At 37.0% G+C, this 17,555-nt stretch overlaps 1 protein-coding gene across 3 annotated transcripts in view; it reads left to right on the plus strand.

The window, feature by feature from the left end:
* DNAH11 (dynein axonemal heavy chain 11) overlaps positions 1–17,555 on the plus strand; it is a 368,316-nt gene that overhangs the window by 25,418 nt on the left and 325,343 nt on the right. For all 3 annotated transcript variants that reach the window (XR_007518405.1, XM_049893431.1, XM_049893432.1), the window contains exons 7-12: positions 812–1,045; positions 2,175–2,342; positions 8,731–8,847; positions 14,793–14,930; positions 15,570–15,694; positions 16,256–16,451. Coding sequence is in view for 2 of the 3 variants with exons in the window: in XM_049893431.1 (XP_049749388.1) it covers positions 812–1,045; positions 2,175–2,342; positions 8,731–8,847; positions 14,793–14,930; positions 15,570–15,694; positions 16,256–16,451 (978 nt within the window). In the remaining variant the exon portion in view is untranslated. The remainder of the gene's footprint in view (positions 1–811; positions 1,046–2,174; positions 2,343–8,730; positions 8,848–14,792; positions 14,931–15,569; positions 15,695–16,255; positions 16,452–17,555) is intronic.

Genomic DNA, 17,555 nt, shown 5'->3' on the forward strand with positions numbered 1-17,555 from the left:
TTTGTTTGTTTTTAGACTCTTTCTCTTCCCTTTCCTCTACTCAAAACTAGTTCATGTGGCATACCTCAGCTAGTTTTATGTCATATAATGCTGCTTAAGCCCTTCAGAAAAGAAGTTTCTTAAAAGAATTTTCAATGCTATTATCAACTTATATCAGCTCTTTCTCACCTTTGCGTGTGGCTCTGTACTGCCAGGTAGTCCCATTGCTGTTGAGTCAGTTCCAACTCATAGAGAGCCTATAGGACAGAGCGGAACTGCCCTAGAGGTTTTCCAAGGCTGTAAATCTTTACAGAAGCAGACTGTCACATCTTTTTCCCACTGAGCAGCTGGTGGCTTTGAACCATCGACCTTTTGGTTAGCAGCTGAGTGCTCAACCACTGTGCCACTAGGGCTCCTTACTGTCAGGTAAGGTGACCATATTTTCAAAATCTATAGTCTGATAGATTCCCTCCCCTTCCTGGATCGTGTATTTCTTTGTAAAAAAAAAAGACAATTGTGAAGAATAGTTGCTTGCAAGAATATCCATGCAAATTCTGATGACACAGTTGTCACACCTGTGGGGCTTAGCAAAAATTAGTCATTGCTAGAATGTGTAAATTCAGAAATAGCAGGATTTCTTGCAGATCCTTCTAACTTATACAAGTATGTCATTGAAGCCGAAGTGTCTGAATTTCTTGAATTCCGGCTTCCAGTCTCACAGCAGAGCTGGCCTCATTCTAGACATTGTCATTTCACATTGGCTCATTGAAACAGAGGTGGCTACAGTAAAAACTGTTAAACTTTTTTTTTTTTTTAATCATCATTTTCCTAGGCAATAGCTTACCTTTCACCTGAAGACCTGTTCAAGGGAGAAATTGAAGATTCAATGGAAAAGGTGCAGATTGCCATTCACATCTTAAAGACTTTCAGAAATTCTTTTTTCAACTATCAAAAAGTATTGGCACGCTATTTCACAGGAAACAAAGAGCTGAAACCATGGGATTTCCAGTCTCACCTAGTGTTTTGCAGATTTGACAAGTTTCTCGACCGTTTAATGAAAATAGAGGTATTTATTTACTAGCTTGTAACGTGTTCATATTGTAGGTGCTTTCAAAACTCCTTCAGCTTTTCACATTTCAGAGAATCCTTTATTCTATTTGGTAGGTGGAAAGCCCCTTCTCTTAGTGATTCTAACCAGGTCACTAAGCCGGTGCTGTAAGAATAGTTGTAAAAGCTTTGACTTCTTTTTTATTCCATTATTTTCACCGAGTTTAAATGGATCCTTCCAGGTACCAGTGTCCCTTGACTTAACAACTTTCTCAATTCCTGGAAGATACTTGTAAATCAGGCGGCTGTAAATGAATCTCTCTTTTCCCTTATGTGTTTGAAATTGGAATTCCGCACCTGAAAACTGATTTGATAATGGAAAACATCTCACCATCTTTTAGTACATAAATATATATTATACAATAAAAATATTAAAACCATTCATGAACGTTGAAAGAACACGAAAATTAGTGTGTACTCTGTATAAAAGTTTTAAAAATACTTAAAAACGAACATTGAATGAATACAAACACCCGTGTACACACACACTCTGTTTCATGGAATAAACTGGCTAAGGTTTTTTTTAAAAAAGTTTGTACCAGTGATACTGCCTTATTATCTTTCTAAAGCTCTTTCTAGCAAGCTTGGGGTTTTCGACTGATAGAAGATTTATCAAATTTCATTCAAAATTGGAGCTTTATGTGTTGAAAACTCTCATAACTTAGTCAGCCTGAATGCCTCTTAAACTCTTTGAATACTAAATACCTGACAAAGGGCCACTTGCATCACAGGTTCCTAACAGCCTGAGTTCCCTTTCGCTAAGGTATAATATACTGCAAAGTGTACCTGGCTGGAAATAGGAGTTTTGGTTATTACCCGAGTATCTGGCTTATAGTTAGAAGGATATAAAATGAGGGAGTCCTGTATCTAGCTGTGGTGGACTGCAAGAGAGTTTTCAGTAAATAGGAAAATAGGAGTATAATGTTAACAATTAGTGGTCATTTTCTTGAATTAAATCATTAATATTTTCTATCATATGCATGCCTGTGGACTCAAAAGTTTGAAAATGTTCTGTCTTCGAAACTTTGAAACGTTCTTTCACTGCTCGATTTGGTGTTCAGTGTTTACTGCCCTGTGTTTTTACAAAGGATGTATTTGTCACCATATTGGAATTTGAAAAGCTGGAACGACTTGAATTTGGCGGTACCAGGGGAGCAATTTTAAATGAACAAACCTACAAGATGAGTGAAGAGTTTATGGAACTCTGTGAAGTTTTTCAGCAGAGCAAGTATGACCCAGCTGATTATGATAACATGGTAATATTGTACCTTCGCATTTTCATTTTATAGAATTCTATCAGTTTAACATGAGGAAGGACCATAGGTCCCAGTGGCAATAGATACCAGCAAGTCCACCCTCTCTAGGGCCTGAGGAAGTTAAATGACTTGCCTGAAGTCTCTTGGCTAGTTAGTGGCCGATCAGGAACCAGAGCTTGGGCCTTTGCATTTTTAGTTTAGACCTGTCTCGACCGTAACTGTGGACCTCTGTCCGGATTTGTTCCTTGTTTATGCCTATTGAAAATGAACTTTTCACCTTAACTCATTTTGACCTGATTACCTGAAATCCATGTAACTTGTGTGCTTAATTTTAACCTTTTCCTGAATTACTCTAATATTTTTAGTCTATTTGGACATTTAGTTTTATCTCATTCGTTACATCTTTTATTAAAATGGGTGCTGTTGCCGATATTTTATATTACTGTTATTTATAATTTCATATTTCCAACCTCAGGAAGTAGGGGGAAGCTTCCAGATTTAAGCTTCTTCTGTTTTCTGTCACTTCTAGCATGTTAGTAGCCAGGAAGCTACCTGTGAGCATTCTTGCAGCTCGAGGATAAAAATAGCTTCATTTTTGTGTTTAACCAAGAACAGTGACACCAGGGTACAAAAAAAAAAAAAGAAAATTTAGCTCTTCTACTCATTGTTTTGTATGAAATGTACATTTAGTCAGTATTGGGCTTATAGTTAGCAAATAAGCTATTTATTTGGAAATGTATATAAAGAACAGCATGTTAGTTTTATAAGGATATGGTCAACAAACTTAAAAAAAACTCAATTGCCATCAAGTTGACTGCAACTCATGGCGACCCCGTGTGTGTCAGAGTAGAACTGTGCTCTTTAGGATCTCAATGGCTGATTTTTCAGAGGTAGATCACCAGACATTTCTTCCAAAGTACCTTTGAGTGGACTTGAACTTCCAACCTTTGGTTAGCAGCTGAACATTTAACTGTTTTTACCAACCAGGAGCTCCTTAGCAAACATAAGCCCTCTGAATTATAGTCAACTCTAGGGAAGTAGAGTTAATGGTAAAGGACACTGCCATTGGCTCCCTGCTAAGCCGACACCCTGTAATTTCTGAAACAACTAGGAGGAACCTAGGACCGAGGTGATGAATAATCTGAACTCATCTCAGAGCCTTGTAAGATGTCTGGTACTTGGCAGGCATTCAGTAAATGTGTACTGAATGAGACTTCAGGGAGACTGTGGCCTAACCTCCTGAGCCAATAAAAAGAGAAGAATTGTGGACAGAGCCTGCATGAGACCCTCGGGTGCGTTTGAGCAGCAGGAGAGTCTTGATTTGCTCACAGCCACAAGCTCAGGAGGTGTTAAGAGAGCTGGGGTTAGAGAAAGTGCCCAGGTTTAGCTAATGCCACTATGTTACCAGAACCAGTTGCTGTTGAGTTCATCCCAGCCCATGGCAACACCTTTCTGTTAGAGTAGAACTGTGCTCCATAGGGTTTTTGATGGCTGATTTTTGGGGGGAAGATTGCCAGGTCTTTCTTCCAAGGTGACTGGATGGACTTGAATCTCCAACTTTTTTGGTTAGCAGCTGAGCATGTTAACTGTTTGCACCACCCAGGGACGTCACTACCTTAGCAATGCCGAGGATCCTGATATTACCTCATTTTCCACCCAAAGCCTGCACAGTCACAAACATGTAGGAATGGGAAATTCATTTGCAATATAATCTGCTTAGTATTTATTTAAAGAGGTTTTGGGGCCCTGTTTTACTTTGCAAATACAGTGAGAAAGGCTTACCTCTGATCCCACATCTGGGTTGAAAACATTAATAACCGGGCGTTGAAGCTCCCCATCATCTTCCTATATAGTCAACTAGCTTACCTTAGAAGACATTCTAGAAGCTTCTTGTATTTGGCCATGCCTTAAAATTAAAACATGAATTAACTAAAAGTTCACTTAATTAGTATAAACAAACAAACAAACAAAAAACACACCTGTTGCCATTGAGTGGATTCGGACTGATAGTGACAGCATAGGATAGAGTAAAACTGCCCCATAGGGTTTCTGAGGAGCGCCTGGTGGATTAGAACTGCTGACCTTTTGGTTAGCAGCTGTAGCTCTTAACAACTACACCACCTACTTATGTTAAAGATATTCACTTTTTTTTTCGTGTTGCATTAGAGTATTGAAGTTATTATGTATTTTTGCTTAATCTGTTCATTTTGGTGCTGTTAGTTGAGTTCATTGTACTTTGGTTTTGTGATGAAATCCAGTTGGTAATTTTTATGAGACAATATTTGAGCAAACTGATTCCAGCCTAGTAGTGTATACATGTGGGTATACACATGCCCCCCCCACCCCGCCCCGATCCTTCCCCTCCCACTGGCTGCATCCTCCTGTGTTCTCCCAGTCCCCACAGAATACACACTAGTGCTTATAGAACAGTTAAGTTTATCGTGATCAGCCTTCCTGCGCTTCCATGCAGAAATGGTTTAAATATGTCCCAGTAAATTAAAAGAAGAATCATTTTCAATTTAAATCTAAAAACTTCCCCAGAAGGAGTGTCCGCACCCTGTCAGTTTCACTGGAAAATTCTACCAAACATTTAAAAGGAATGGACATCAGATGTACACAATCTCTACCAGAAAATTGAAGAGGAGGGAATACTTCCCAATTTACCTTATGAAACTAGCATTACTCTGATACCAAAACCAAAGAACAGTACAAAAAAAGAAAACTATAGGTGGGTATCCATCATGAGCATACATGCAAAACTCCTTATCAAATTATTAGCAATATATAAAAAGAATTCTACACCATGACTAAGTGGGTTTTTTTCCTAGGGATACAAGGTTGGTTCAATATTTGAAAATCAATCAGTGTAATCCACCATATTAACAGCCTAAAGAAGGTAAATCCCAAGATGATGTCAATTGATACAGAAAAAAGTATCAAATTCACCCATTCATTTAAAAAAAAAAAAACTCTAGAAAAATAGGATTAGAAAGGAACTTCCTCAACTTGATAGAGTACCTGTACCAAAATCCTACAGCTAACGTTATACTTAGTGATGAAAGAGTTCCCTAAATCCCAAACACATAGCATATTTTCAACTACCTACTCAACGTCTTGGATATTTAATAGATTTCTCATAATTAACATGTTCAAAACTTAACCCCTGATGTAACCCCTCCTCAAACCTACTTCTCTTTGCCTTCTCTAACTCATTAAAGGGCAGAGGTAATGAGCTACTTAGTACAACAGCCATTGAAGCATCTGTGATCTTTCTCTTTCTGACAGCAAACATCAGTTCTGTCAGATATACCCTGAAAATAAATCTAGAGCCAGGCCCCCTCTCATTTTCGAGCCAAACCACCCTTATCTCTGATGTGGATATTGTGTTTGTTTCTCACCTGCTCTCTCTGCCCTGTCTTAGCTCCTGTAGAGACTGTTCTCCACATAGCTGCCTGAGTGAGCCTTTTAGAATCTAAATTGAAACATGGCATTTCTCTAATCAAAACCCTTCAATGCCTTCCCATGGCACTAATAAAGGCAGTTTTCAGAATATAGAAACATTTTTATAATGCTTTTGAGTAATATCATATCATTTATTCTTCAATAAATATTTATTGAGCTACAACTATGTTCTGGGTACCCCATTACTTACTGGTATTATAGCTGTGAAAAAATAAACCTGGCCACTATACTCAGAGTTTAAAACGCAATGAGAACACAGGTAGGCAATTCTAATATAGCATGCCAAGTGCTGGCGTGGAAAGGGCAGAGTGCTGTGAGAGCATTTTTGAAGGGCCTCTCCCCAGAGGTGGTGACAAGTAAACCGAGAACTAACGGATAAATAAGGATGAATGAAGTGGGGAGTGGGTGAAAGGAAAGAGAGGGATTAGTAGAAAATTGCATAATGAAGAAAGAGAGAATGTGATAAGGCAGGTGTGGCTAGATCCTAGAGTGTACAAGTGGGAGAGGTGAAAGAATAGTTGGGGTGCAGTAAGTAGGGTGCAGATCACACGGGAATTAGAAATTATGCTAAGACTTTTGAGAGTTATCCTACGAATACTGAGGAGGTCTTGGAGGATTATGAGTAAGAGAGTGACACGATAAGATTTCTTTAGAAAGATGATTTAGACTGCAGCTTGGAGAATGAATCAGAAGAATAAGGCTAGAGGCAAAAAGAGTAGTTAATAGAAACCCAGCTGAGCAGTAATGGTGATCTGAATCAGGGTAAACAGATGGAGAATTGTGGGCATATTCAAGAGATGGAGGTAAGATTAATAGCACTTAGTGGAGAGAGAAAGGAGTCAAGGGGGATGCCCAAGTTTCTGCTGGAGTGTGTGAGAAGATGACCAGCTTTTTATTTTTTATTGTGGTAAGTATGTAAGCAACAAAGCATTTTCCATTTCAACGATCTTCACAGGTATAGTTCAGTGACATTACTTATGTTGAGCATATTGTTCAGCCGTCACCCTTAATCTTTCCTGAATTTTCCATCCCCCTTGGCAGAAGCTCAGAAGAGGAGCAGCTTTATAGAGAAGATCATAAGTTCAGTTTTGTACAAGAGAAGTTTGAATTCCCTGTGGGGCATTCCAGAGAAGAAGTCCCATTGGAAGTTCTTAATTCAGGTTTCAGGAGTGAGTGAGTGGGAGCAAGGAAAGTATCAGGGATGGAGGTTGGCGTTTTTCCCTCCCGGAGTTATTACTTATTTACTAAGTGTTCAAGTAATGTTTGCAGATCTGAAGTTGGTGTTCTTTGTTACCACATCAAGAGGAGGGATAAGCTAGGCTTGTTAAAACTTGTTGGGAAGTTTTGTTTACTTTTAAAAATCAGTGATCTCTGAACAGAGAGACTATTTGGCTCTAATTCAGGAGAAATGGAGACTTCCTCTTGATGCTAAAAACAGCATTGCAATATATGATATGATACTCTGGAAATTTACTGTTACTCAGTGTTTTTCTAGGTATGTTAAATTCCGTGTAATGTGGGTTCCTACTTAGAAACCTAGCACCGTGGCTAGGAGTGTGGGCTTTGAGCCAGGTTTTCTGGTTTTAGATTCTGGCCCTGCCATCTACCCATGGTGTGACCTTGGGCAATTATTTAACTTCTCTGATTTTGTTTTCTCACCTATATAATGGAGAAAATATTGTCACCTACATTATATATTGGGAGCATTGGTGGATCAGTGGTAGAATTCTCTCCTTCCATGCAGGCCTGCCAGTACAGTTCCCAGCCCGAACACCTCACACACCTTGTGCTCATCCACCACCCATCTGTCAGCAAAGACTGGCATGTTGCCATGATGCTGAACAGATTTTAGCAGCGCTTCCAGACTAGAAAGAAAGGCCTGGCAATCAGCTTCTGAAATCAGCCAAGGAAAACTCTATGGATCACAGTGGTCTGAACCGTAACTGATCATGGGAATGACGAAGGACTAGGCAGCGTTTCCTTCCGTTGTGCGTGGGGTTCCCGTGAGTTGGGGGCTTACTTGACGGCAGCTAACAACATTATATGCTGTTGTTAGAATTGAGTTAATAATGTAAAGCATTTAAAACAGAACTAAATAAATGCTCTCTGTCATCATCATCATCATTACTGTTATTAATCGATGGAGACTTAGTTTATGGGGTAGCAAAGGAATTAGGTTGAATCTGTGGCATGCTCTCCAGGGGAGACTTAACTGCAGAGAACCAAAGTGTTTCTGAATTTCTGGAACTTTTTCACTAAAGACTGTGAACATGATAGTTATTCTTTCACTGTTTCATTCTTCCTAATTATGGGAGTGGGTGGATATGTGTTAGGAGGAAACTGGGGGGTTGTAAACGGCATATTAATAAGAAACTGGAAAAATGTCGGAGTATTCTGTTTCCCCTGTTTCGCTAATGATGCTTTCTAATAGACTGGTGGATCTCAGCTCTCACCTGAAGACATGTGTATTTCCATGTAGGTTTTCTGCTCCATGAAAAACAAAATAAAGTAAAACAAAATTTCTATTTAATCTTATAAATGTACTAACATTTTAATGGGGGTAGGTTTTTTTTTTTCTTCTGGAAAATTATTTTTTTTATTTATAATCATAATGGATTGGGAGGAGGAAGGCAGACTCCTGCTCATATGTGAGTTTATGAGCCAAAGCACAGATACTGTGTATTGGGTCTGAGCCATTGCTTAGGATTCTGAAAATGGAGGCCAACAGTGCTGAACATTCATTGCTCCTATAAGGAACTGCCACTTGGAAATTCAGTCCAGTATATAGCTCTTTCTTGACCTTCCCTGGAATCCTGTGGTAAAAAATAAATTCAGAGAGAGAGAGAGAAACTTCATGCTAATGTGATCGTTACTTTCACTGATGAATTCTTTCCTATAGACTAATATTTTATTTTGTGTTTCATAGGAATTTGAAGATGATTATGCTGTGTTTAAATCCAAAATTTTGGATTTTGACAGAAGGCTGGGGACAATTCTTTGTGAAGGTTTCTTTAACTGTAATGGTTTAGAAGCTGCATTTAAGGTGAGCTTTGGAAAAAAAAAAAAACTACTATAAAAATGTTTACTAATGAACAATTTAGACTGTTAGATGAAAGGGGTGAATGTATTCTTTTGGGATCCAGGTGAAGTATTAACTAGTCACATTCCCTTCAAATTCCACTCACTGAATAATGAACTTTGAGTATTGCATTAATGAATAATGATGCTTACTTTGGACAAGGTCGTTTTTAGGACATTTAACTGTTGATCTTTTCTTTCATTCACGTTGTTTCAGCTCTCCTTACCTTTAAAGCAAATTTGGCATGGTCTATGAGATAATCGATTCAAAATTAAGCCCCAGTGAAAAGTTAAAAATGTTAATTTAGGAATTTCTTTTCTTTACATATGTTGGGTTCATATACTGTTTACATATGATGGGTTCACTTGCCTATTTTATAACTCTGACTTGGAATAAATAGCAATTTGTATACAGGTAGTCCCTGAATTACAACAGGGCTCCCTTTTGATGATTCTGTCATAAATTGGTTCTGATGTAAATCAAACACTTCATTTTTTTTCCAGTTTTCGTTATTATTGCTTTTTATTATTAGTATCATTATAAACCCAGTCTTCGTCTTTGAGTGTTGGAAACATCACATATAAACTTACAGATATACTTCAGTATAAAAAAATACACATACATAAATAAATTTACAATTCATAAAACTTACTTCGACAATGAAGAGTTGGACAACATTGGCATTTTGTCATTTGCAAAATGTCACTTCCATTTGTGGATGGTTTTGGATCACCTGGATTATCCCTGGGAATGTGGATGGTGTTTCTAGTCAGAAAACTAGTGAGAGTTGTCCGTATGATCCTTACCTTTTTTTCTTCATATATTTCCCAGTAACAAACATCTCCCTGCTTCCTGAATCTGCCTGTTGACTTTAGCAAGGCAATCAGCATGTGGGTCCATGTTTTCAAGCAACTGAAGCCTTTGATTTAGTTTAGAAAAAACTCCAGTTAATCCTTTCACTGTAAAATTTTTTGACAGCTTCTCTCCTTCCTCTTCCTAATTGTTTCTTTCTTCTTCAGCATTTCTTCCTTTTCAAAATCCAATAAGTACTGATCTGTCAGTTTCCCTTTTTTGTGATGTATGAGCTGTTCCACATTGGCAATACAAATTTCTAAAGTCAGCATTCTTGCCATATGGATGATTTTTCCACTAATCTCCTCCATCATATTATCCTGATCAAATGCTTGGAGCGTGTTCACATAACTCAGCAGTTTCCTCCCTATCTCCTGTATGCACTTCCCATAACTTCCTCCCAGGAAGGCGCAATGTTCCATATATGCTGATGGTTGTACGTGCTGTTTTGTCAGATCTCAAACATGCCATAAGTCAGGGACTACATACTGTATTTCATCAGGTATAAGACACTACTGATTATCAGACACACCATCATTCTGTATATCAATAAAGAAAATGCTGCCAAATTATTATAATGGATAATGCATTTCAATTTCAGAGATACTACAACATGAAACATTATTTATTAGAATTGATACAATGCAGTATATGTGTATTAAGAGTGCATAAAGGGAAAGCATCTTGATAATCCCCCTAAATGGAAACCTTATGATATGGGGAATAGGGATGCCATGTGAAACTTGCTTATCAAAGAAGAGAATTGCAAGTCAAGTGTAAATTATTAATTAGGTGACCCCCAAAAGAGGAATCATGGGCACAGTTTGTTGAAAATGACAGCGCACAAGGATATAGCAGACTCAGACTTTCTGGAAGATATTTGTTTGGTTTTGACCTTCAAATTCAAATGAGTTTCTTGGACAGTGGTGAAGGCACTAATATGCTCTACACCCAGGCCAGCGTTTTAACATGAAGAAGTTATGAGGACCAAATAGTACTTTGTTTTTTAAGAACCCTTCAATGAAACTGATACTGTTAGCTAAAATATATAGCCTGCTGTTGCAAAATCACCTGTAATCCCATATCTTGGAAATTACTATTAACATTTTATACTGCCTGTATTTTTTATTTGAATACCTATACATACGTGTTCCTCTTTGACAGAAGTGACATCATATTCTCACATACTCTTTGTGATCTTTTCCATTTAGCAGTGGATCATAAATATTTTTCCTGCTATTAATAACAATTCAAAATTTTTTAATTTGCCATGTAGTATTCTCTCATAGTCTGTGTTACTGGAGCTAGTTTTCCTTAACACTTGCATAAATAACCAGAAGAAAGAATGTAGAGTGAAATCTTAATTATAGAAGCCCTAGACTTTTCCATTCAAGTCTCTCTACTTCATGAAGCCTTCTTAGATGACACTGAGATCCCCTTCGATAACCATTTGTATGCTTTCTGTTATAGTACATGTCAGTTCGTTATTTCCTAATGATTTTATCTCTTCCCTTATTATCACATACAATTCTTTAATTTCTACACATTGTACCTTGTCTATAAAAAAAATATATAACATCTTGTCCATATAAGCTCCATGAGGGCAGGGTATTATTTTCAAGTTTTTGTTTTGTTGGAATTGTCCTCCTCAATGCCTTCTTTAAAGCACTTATGTAACAACTGAGGTTAGGTGGACTGACGGAAGTCTGAGGGTTCATACGACACATCAATGAGGGTAAATTTCAGGAGGAGTAATAGCAGAGGAGAAATGACAGGGTTGTGTATTTAGGGGGATAATGATTTCAACCGTAGGTATAGGGTGATGAATTCTTACATTTTCCATATCTCAGGGAAGAATTATTTATAGACCTTTCTCTAAAACCACACTTCAACTCCTGATCTTGGCAAAGATATGGCCAGCAAGGGGACTGGAACAACACTGTCTGACGCTAGAAATTTCAAAACCTAAACTGCTGGCACTCATTAAAAACAAAAACAAAAGACAACCCCCCGCAAAAGATAAAAATAAAAATAAAACACTAATGGATGTCTCTCTAAAATTTGCAGTATGTCTATATGAAGGGAGAAGTGTGTAAGAAAAAGTGTCTAGAAAAGTCTATGGACACTATATTTGAGAACTATGAAATTGTGACACGTGTATGGTTAAGGTGTCAACAGATTTTAAAAAATCGTTGACAGAGGCAAACCTAGAAAAAATACAAACGTAGTACTTTGAATGGTGGCCACAGTTATGAAAAGCAATATTTACTACTGAAACCAAGATGTAGGAGAAAATTGAGATAAACCTGACAGATCTCAATTGCGATATTTAGGGAAAGAAATAAATGAAGGTAATCAATTTTAATCTTTTGAGGTTGGTGTGAAGGAAGATGTCTATAAAAGATGTCTATACTCATCATAAAATAGCTCAGTGCCACTGTCACAAGAAGCAGGAGGTTTAAATGGCTTTTATTCTTACCCTGGAGGATAATTTTTATATATCTGTGATGTTTAATAATTATAATAACATGTACTCCCTGAAAGGTTGAGACTTTTCTTACTATTATTTTCTGGCTTTACAACCTTCCAAAAGAGTATTTTTTAGATGTCTGGAATTGACTCGATGGCAGTGGGTTTTATGGGTCCCTCTTTACACTTGGATTTCAGTCCCTCTGGATGGCAAAAACAGTTAAGCACCCAATTACTAACCAAAAGCTGGCAGTTCATATGCGTTTAGAGATGGCTTGGAAGAAGGGCCTGTTGATCTGCTTCTGAAAGATTAAACCCAAACCCATTGCTGTCGAGTTGATTCTTTCTGACTCATAGCGACCCTACAGGATGCAATACAACTGCTCTATACGGTTTCCAAGGCTGTAATCTTTCTGGAAGCAGACTGACAGATCTTTCTCCTGTAGAGTGGCTGGTGGGTTCGAACCACCGACCTTTTGGTTAGCAGCCAAATGTTTAACCACTGTGCCACCAGAGCTCCTTTTCTGAAAGATGACAGCCTTGAAAACTTGATAGGGTGCAGTTCTACTCTGTAACACATGGGGTTGCCATGAGTCAGGATCAACTCAGTGGCAACTGGTAAAAAGCATATCAGATAAGCAAGATGAAATGTAGCTAGAAGCTTCTGGTGTTTTATTTCAATTGTGATTGATAAGATAATAGTTAAAAAAAAATAATGTTGTAAAATAAGTGTGTTTTTCTTCTGTTGTTGGGGTATATTTCTTTGTTCAACCTGTGAGGCAGTGTTTACTTTTGAATTTTAACATGAAGTCCAAACTCAAGAAAACAATGGATGTAAGAAGAAAGTTAATAATTTACATTTTGCTAGGTAGCAGCTAACCAAGTGTGTTTAAAAATATTTAGCAGTTTCTACAGTAGTTAAACTTAATGTTATAAGAAAAAGCAGAATGTGATCGCCTAAATTGGACCCAAAGACATAGATAGATTTACATTTTAGTTTGTATAATTTTTTCAGTATGTTGCTTTTTTATTAAGTGAATGTAGCTTATGTAAACGTTTATAATCAAGCTTTTTTTTAAAGAAGTAAATGTTTTGGAGGTATCTATTGTTTCCATAAGAGAACAAAGTCATCTCCTTTGTCACATGGGTAACAAGAAACAAGCTTTGGTACAGTCTTCTGCCACCTTCAATATATTAGTTATTTTGATGAGACTTATTTAAAAAAAAATAACTATAGACTAGGCTTAATAACATATCATGAAGTCCACATGGGGCAAGCAAATAACAAAATAATGTAATTTATATGGCACTTTTTGGGTTTTTTTTGGCCAATGAGAGACCACACGGGAAGGCACAGACCCTGGTGCCCAGTGGTTTGGTTCCTATCTTCGCTGTGCCACTAGCTGCATGATGGTGGGCAAATTACTTCTTCTGCAGACCTCAGTTTCCTCGTTTGGAGAATGTAGGAATTACAGCATTTATAAAGCCCTTAAAATATAGTGCTTGGCACATACCCAGCACCGTGTCAGCATTTGTCATATAAAAATAGATATTTTAATTTCCTTATTTTGCTTGCAAGGAAAGGAAGCTATCTTAAGCTAGCACACAAAAGAATCCATACAGGATGGTAAACAGACAGGTCACGGGAATCCAAGGTTTGGCTCACTGAATAGCTACGCTTGATGGGAGCTGGCGGTGAAAGTTAGTCTGAGATCTAGGGATCTCCACTGACTGAGCAAGAGGAGTTTGTGTACCTTTCCTCTTCTGCCTTACTGGTGATGGGATTCTGTTTCTGTCCTTGTGTCTGCTTTTTTCTGTCCCACTACCAGTTGGCGGCTTCTTCTGCTTGCTAGTAGCTTCTGCTTACTCACACGTAGCTTTTGTCCACGTGGATGCATTCAGCCTGCCATGCCCTGACACTTAGTGAAGAAGAATCTGATTAGCTCAAGGCATTGGTTTGAGCCAGGACATTCATGTCAAAGAACTGCCTGCCAGTGTAAGGGATGTCCTTGGAACAGGTGACTACTGCTGCTCCGGTCCACTGTGTTGGGGCTTCTGGGTCATGTGGTATAGAACATGGGTGGTGAAGGCACCAGGGGCCCTGGGCTGGGCAGCCACTGTGACTGGTACATCTGGTATAATTATTGATGGTGTGATCTAGAGGCTCTGGGCGTGGAGGCAGCAGCCTTGTATCTAATGAATAAATATGTGGAAAAGAACAAATAATGAATGCATAAATCTTGATTCTGTTGTTTTACCCACAGTCATTTTCAGAACTGTTTCTTGGTGCCCAAGAGGAAGTAGTATTAGCTGTGAGCAGTGACGGGCAGTGGTTCATTTCTGACCCCTGTCATTTTCCACTGAGAAAGGGAAACTGCTTTACAATTGGAATTTGGTTTTCTGGGTGTATAGAAATTTTAGGGAGATGCAACAATGTTTTAAATCTTAAGGCATTGCCAGATACTTTTGACCTCTAGACTTTTGCTCAATTTCTAGTCAAGTAAGAAGTTTAATGGGGGAAAGAGTGAACTGAGTATTTGTATTACAAAGCATAGTTTTTAACCTTCCTTTAACTTTGATTTTTATAGCTTTTGACTGTATTTGGGAATTTTCTAGAGAAACCAGTTGTCATGGAAATTTTCAGCCCACATTATAGCACACTAGTGCGGATGTTTAATGCAGAGTTGGATATGTGTAAGCACTTGTATGATGCCCACACCAAACAGGTAAGTGATGGATGAGGCTGATGGAGATCCATGATATCATTTTTTAAAATGGATTTAATTTTTTTAGAGCACTTTTAGGTTTACAGAAAAAATTGTACAGAAGGTACAGAGAGCTCCCATATCCCTCTCCCCTGCACATTGTTTCTCCTGTTAACATCTGGCATTAGTGTGGTACATTTGTTCGGATTGATGAACCAATCTGATGCATTATTGTTAAGTAAAGGCCATGGTTTACATTAGGGTTCACAATATGTGTTGTACAGTTCTGTGGGTTTTGACAAATGCATAATGTCATGTGTCTATCATTATAGTATCATACGGAATAATCTCACTGCCCTAAAAATGCCATGTGCTCCCCCATCAAGATACTGTTTTTGCGGGTAATGCCTATCAACTAAAGCTATATTTGATTATATGTAAAGATTAGAAATAGGCACTACAATTTTTAGGCTTTCATTTCATCAAATCCCTTAAGAAGATGAAGAACCTGGCTCAGGACCATAAATCTTCTAATAAGCAAGTTATTAGCACATGTGCTTTATGTGTCTCCACTGTAAAAGTATCAAAATGAACAACTGCTGCAGCTTAGAAGGCACTCTGATTGTCTTTCTTCCTCTTCACCAAAATATCACCTTGCAGATCGAACATGGAGATGTAGTTCTTCACAAGAATATGCCATTTACCTCAGGAAACATTAAGTGGGCCAAAGAAGTCCGGGAACGACTTCAGACATTTTGGTCAAATTTTGCATCTCTTCATTATCTGTAAGCAGTTAGACTTATTTCATGATAAAATTATCCTTAATGATACAGGTTTTTTTTTAAAAAGACAGTGAGCTGTACATACTAGCACTTAAAGAGTCACTGCCTTATTTAACTCCTATCATTGGCTGGGTTCATTGAGAGGGATTTGTTCCAATGGTTTTAGAATATTTTTAATGGAATCCTTATAACCTCATATGTTTACACGCTTTCAAATCCTTATCTTTTTTCTTTTCACCCACAATGTGTTTATAGATTTTTTGTTATTGTTTTTTCTTTCTCCAATAAATAATACTCCTTTTATTATGCAAATCTTCATCTCTTCTTGTTGTAAGTATTGGTAACGTGTTGCTTTTGATACTTAGCAAAATCATTGGAGTTCCATTCATTTCATAATTATATCTTTTTTAAAAAACAAAGACAATTCATAAAGGGTTATTTGATCTTTTTTTCTCTTATTGTTTATAATGTATTATCATATTATATATTATATATAGTATATTGATTTACTGAAAGTAAGCTGAAATGTAATTTGTAGAAAGTAGAAAAATCATATTCTTACAGATTCTCAGGAAGTCCTGATGATGCCTTAGCTTATCAGAAGTATGTTGAAATGACAACTTTGCTAGACCAATTCGAACATCGTATCTATAATGAATGGAAAAGTAATGTGGATGAAATCTGTGAGTTGAATTTGAATCAACCTTTAATTAAATACAGTGCCATAGATGGTCTTCTCAGTGTCAACTTTGACCCAAAGGTAAGGGCTTGACCCTTTTAAAATGTTTTATAGATGCCATTTTTATTACCTGTGTATTTCGGATGCTTCCATTAATTTAAAATATCAGTGCTGTGAAAATAGAACTGTGAATAACTTCTCATAGATCTTTGTTTTAGAGATTTGTTCCCCAAATTCTATACCAATTACTCTTTGTTTTTTTATTTTGCCTTGTAATTTTTATCTTCTGGCCTCTTCCTTCCTCTGTAAACAATGAGCTACTTAAGGGTCAAGTCCATGTCATGTCACTTTTGTATTTTGTTTCTAGCATTATGTCTGGCATGTGGTAACACCTAATGCTAGCTCACATTCATTGAATCATTAGCCTATTACCAGATACTTTCTGGCTTGAATTATAGTTATAACACATATACTAGTATATTTAGTTAATTGAAATGTCATCACGTAAGTTAACATTTAGAGAATCCACAGAATATATAGAATGAGAGACCTTCTGTTGTGCTTTTGTGGACAGTGGCAAATTTTGATTTGTTATAATTATTTTCAAAGGGACAATAAGTTTGACTATGTTGATTAAATATGTGGTAATTTTTGTAAAACAATTTTCATAAAAGATAAAAAATAACATGATAATACCAAAAAAAATTAGCAGTTAAATAATATCCAGGATGAAGATTATCTTTATTGAATACATCTTTGCCATCCCATGATAAGCCATATACAAAGGGAAATTTTCATGTATTTTTCTGAATGTTTATTTTCTCATAATTTTATTGTTATATAATGAAGTATGGAAACTTTATTAGCAATTATATGAATGTGCATATATGTTACATTATATATGTATATACATAATAAATATAATACATACATGTACATATTTTCAACAACCTATCTCCAAGTCTGGTATCTTGCTAGATAAGAGACACAGAATAAGCCTTCTTTTCTATTTACCTCGTGTGAATGTGCTTTTCCAGTAAAATGCAAGAATATAAGAATGTCTACTTATAAGTTTCCATGACAAAAAAAAATACAAGTACTTAAACATCTGGTTGACTTTTTAGATAGGGAAGATTTGTATATTAGCGACTAACCATCACCTAGAGTCTCTTATGGCAGCATAAA

This window comes from Elephas maximus, chromosome 8 (genome assembly GCF_024166365.1).
Source record: "Elephas maximus indicus isolate mEleMax1 chromosome 8, mEleMax1 primary haplotype, whole genome shotgun sequence".
In the NCBI taxonomy this organism is placed as follows: Eukaryota; Metazoa; Chordata; class Mammalia; order Proboscidea; family Elephantidae; genus Elephas; species Elephas maximus.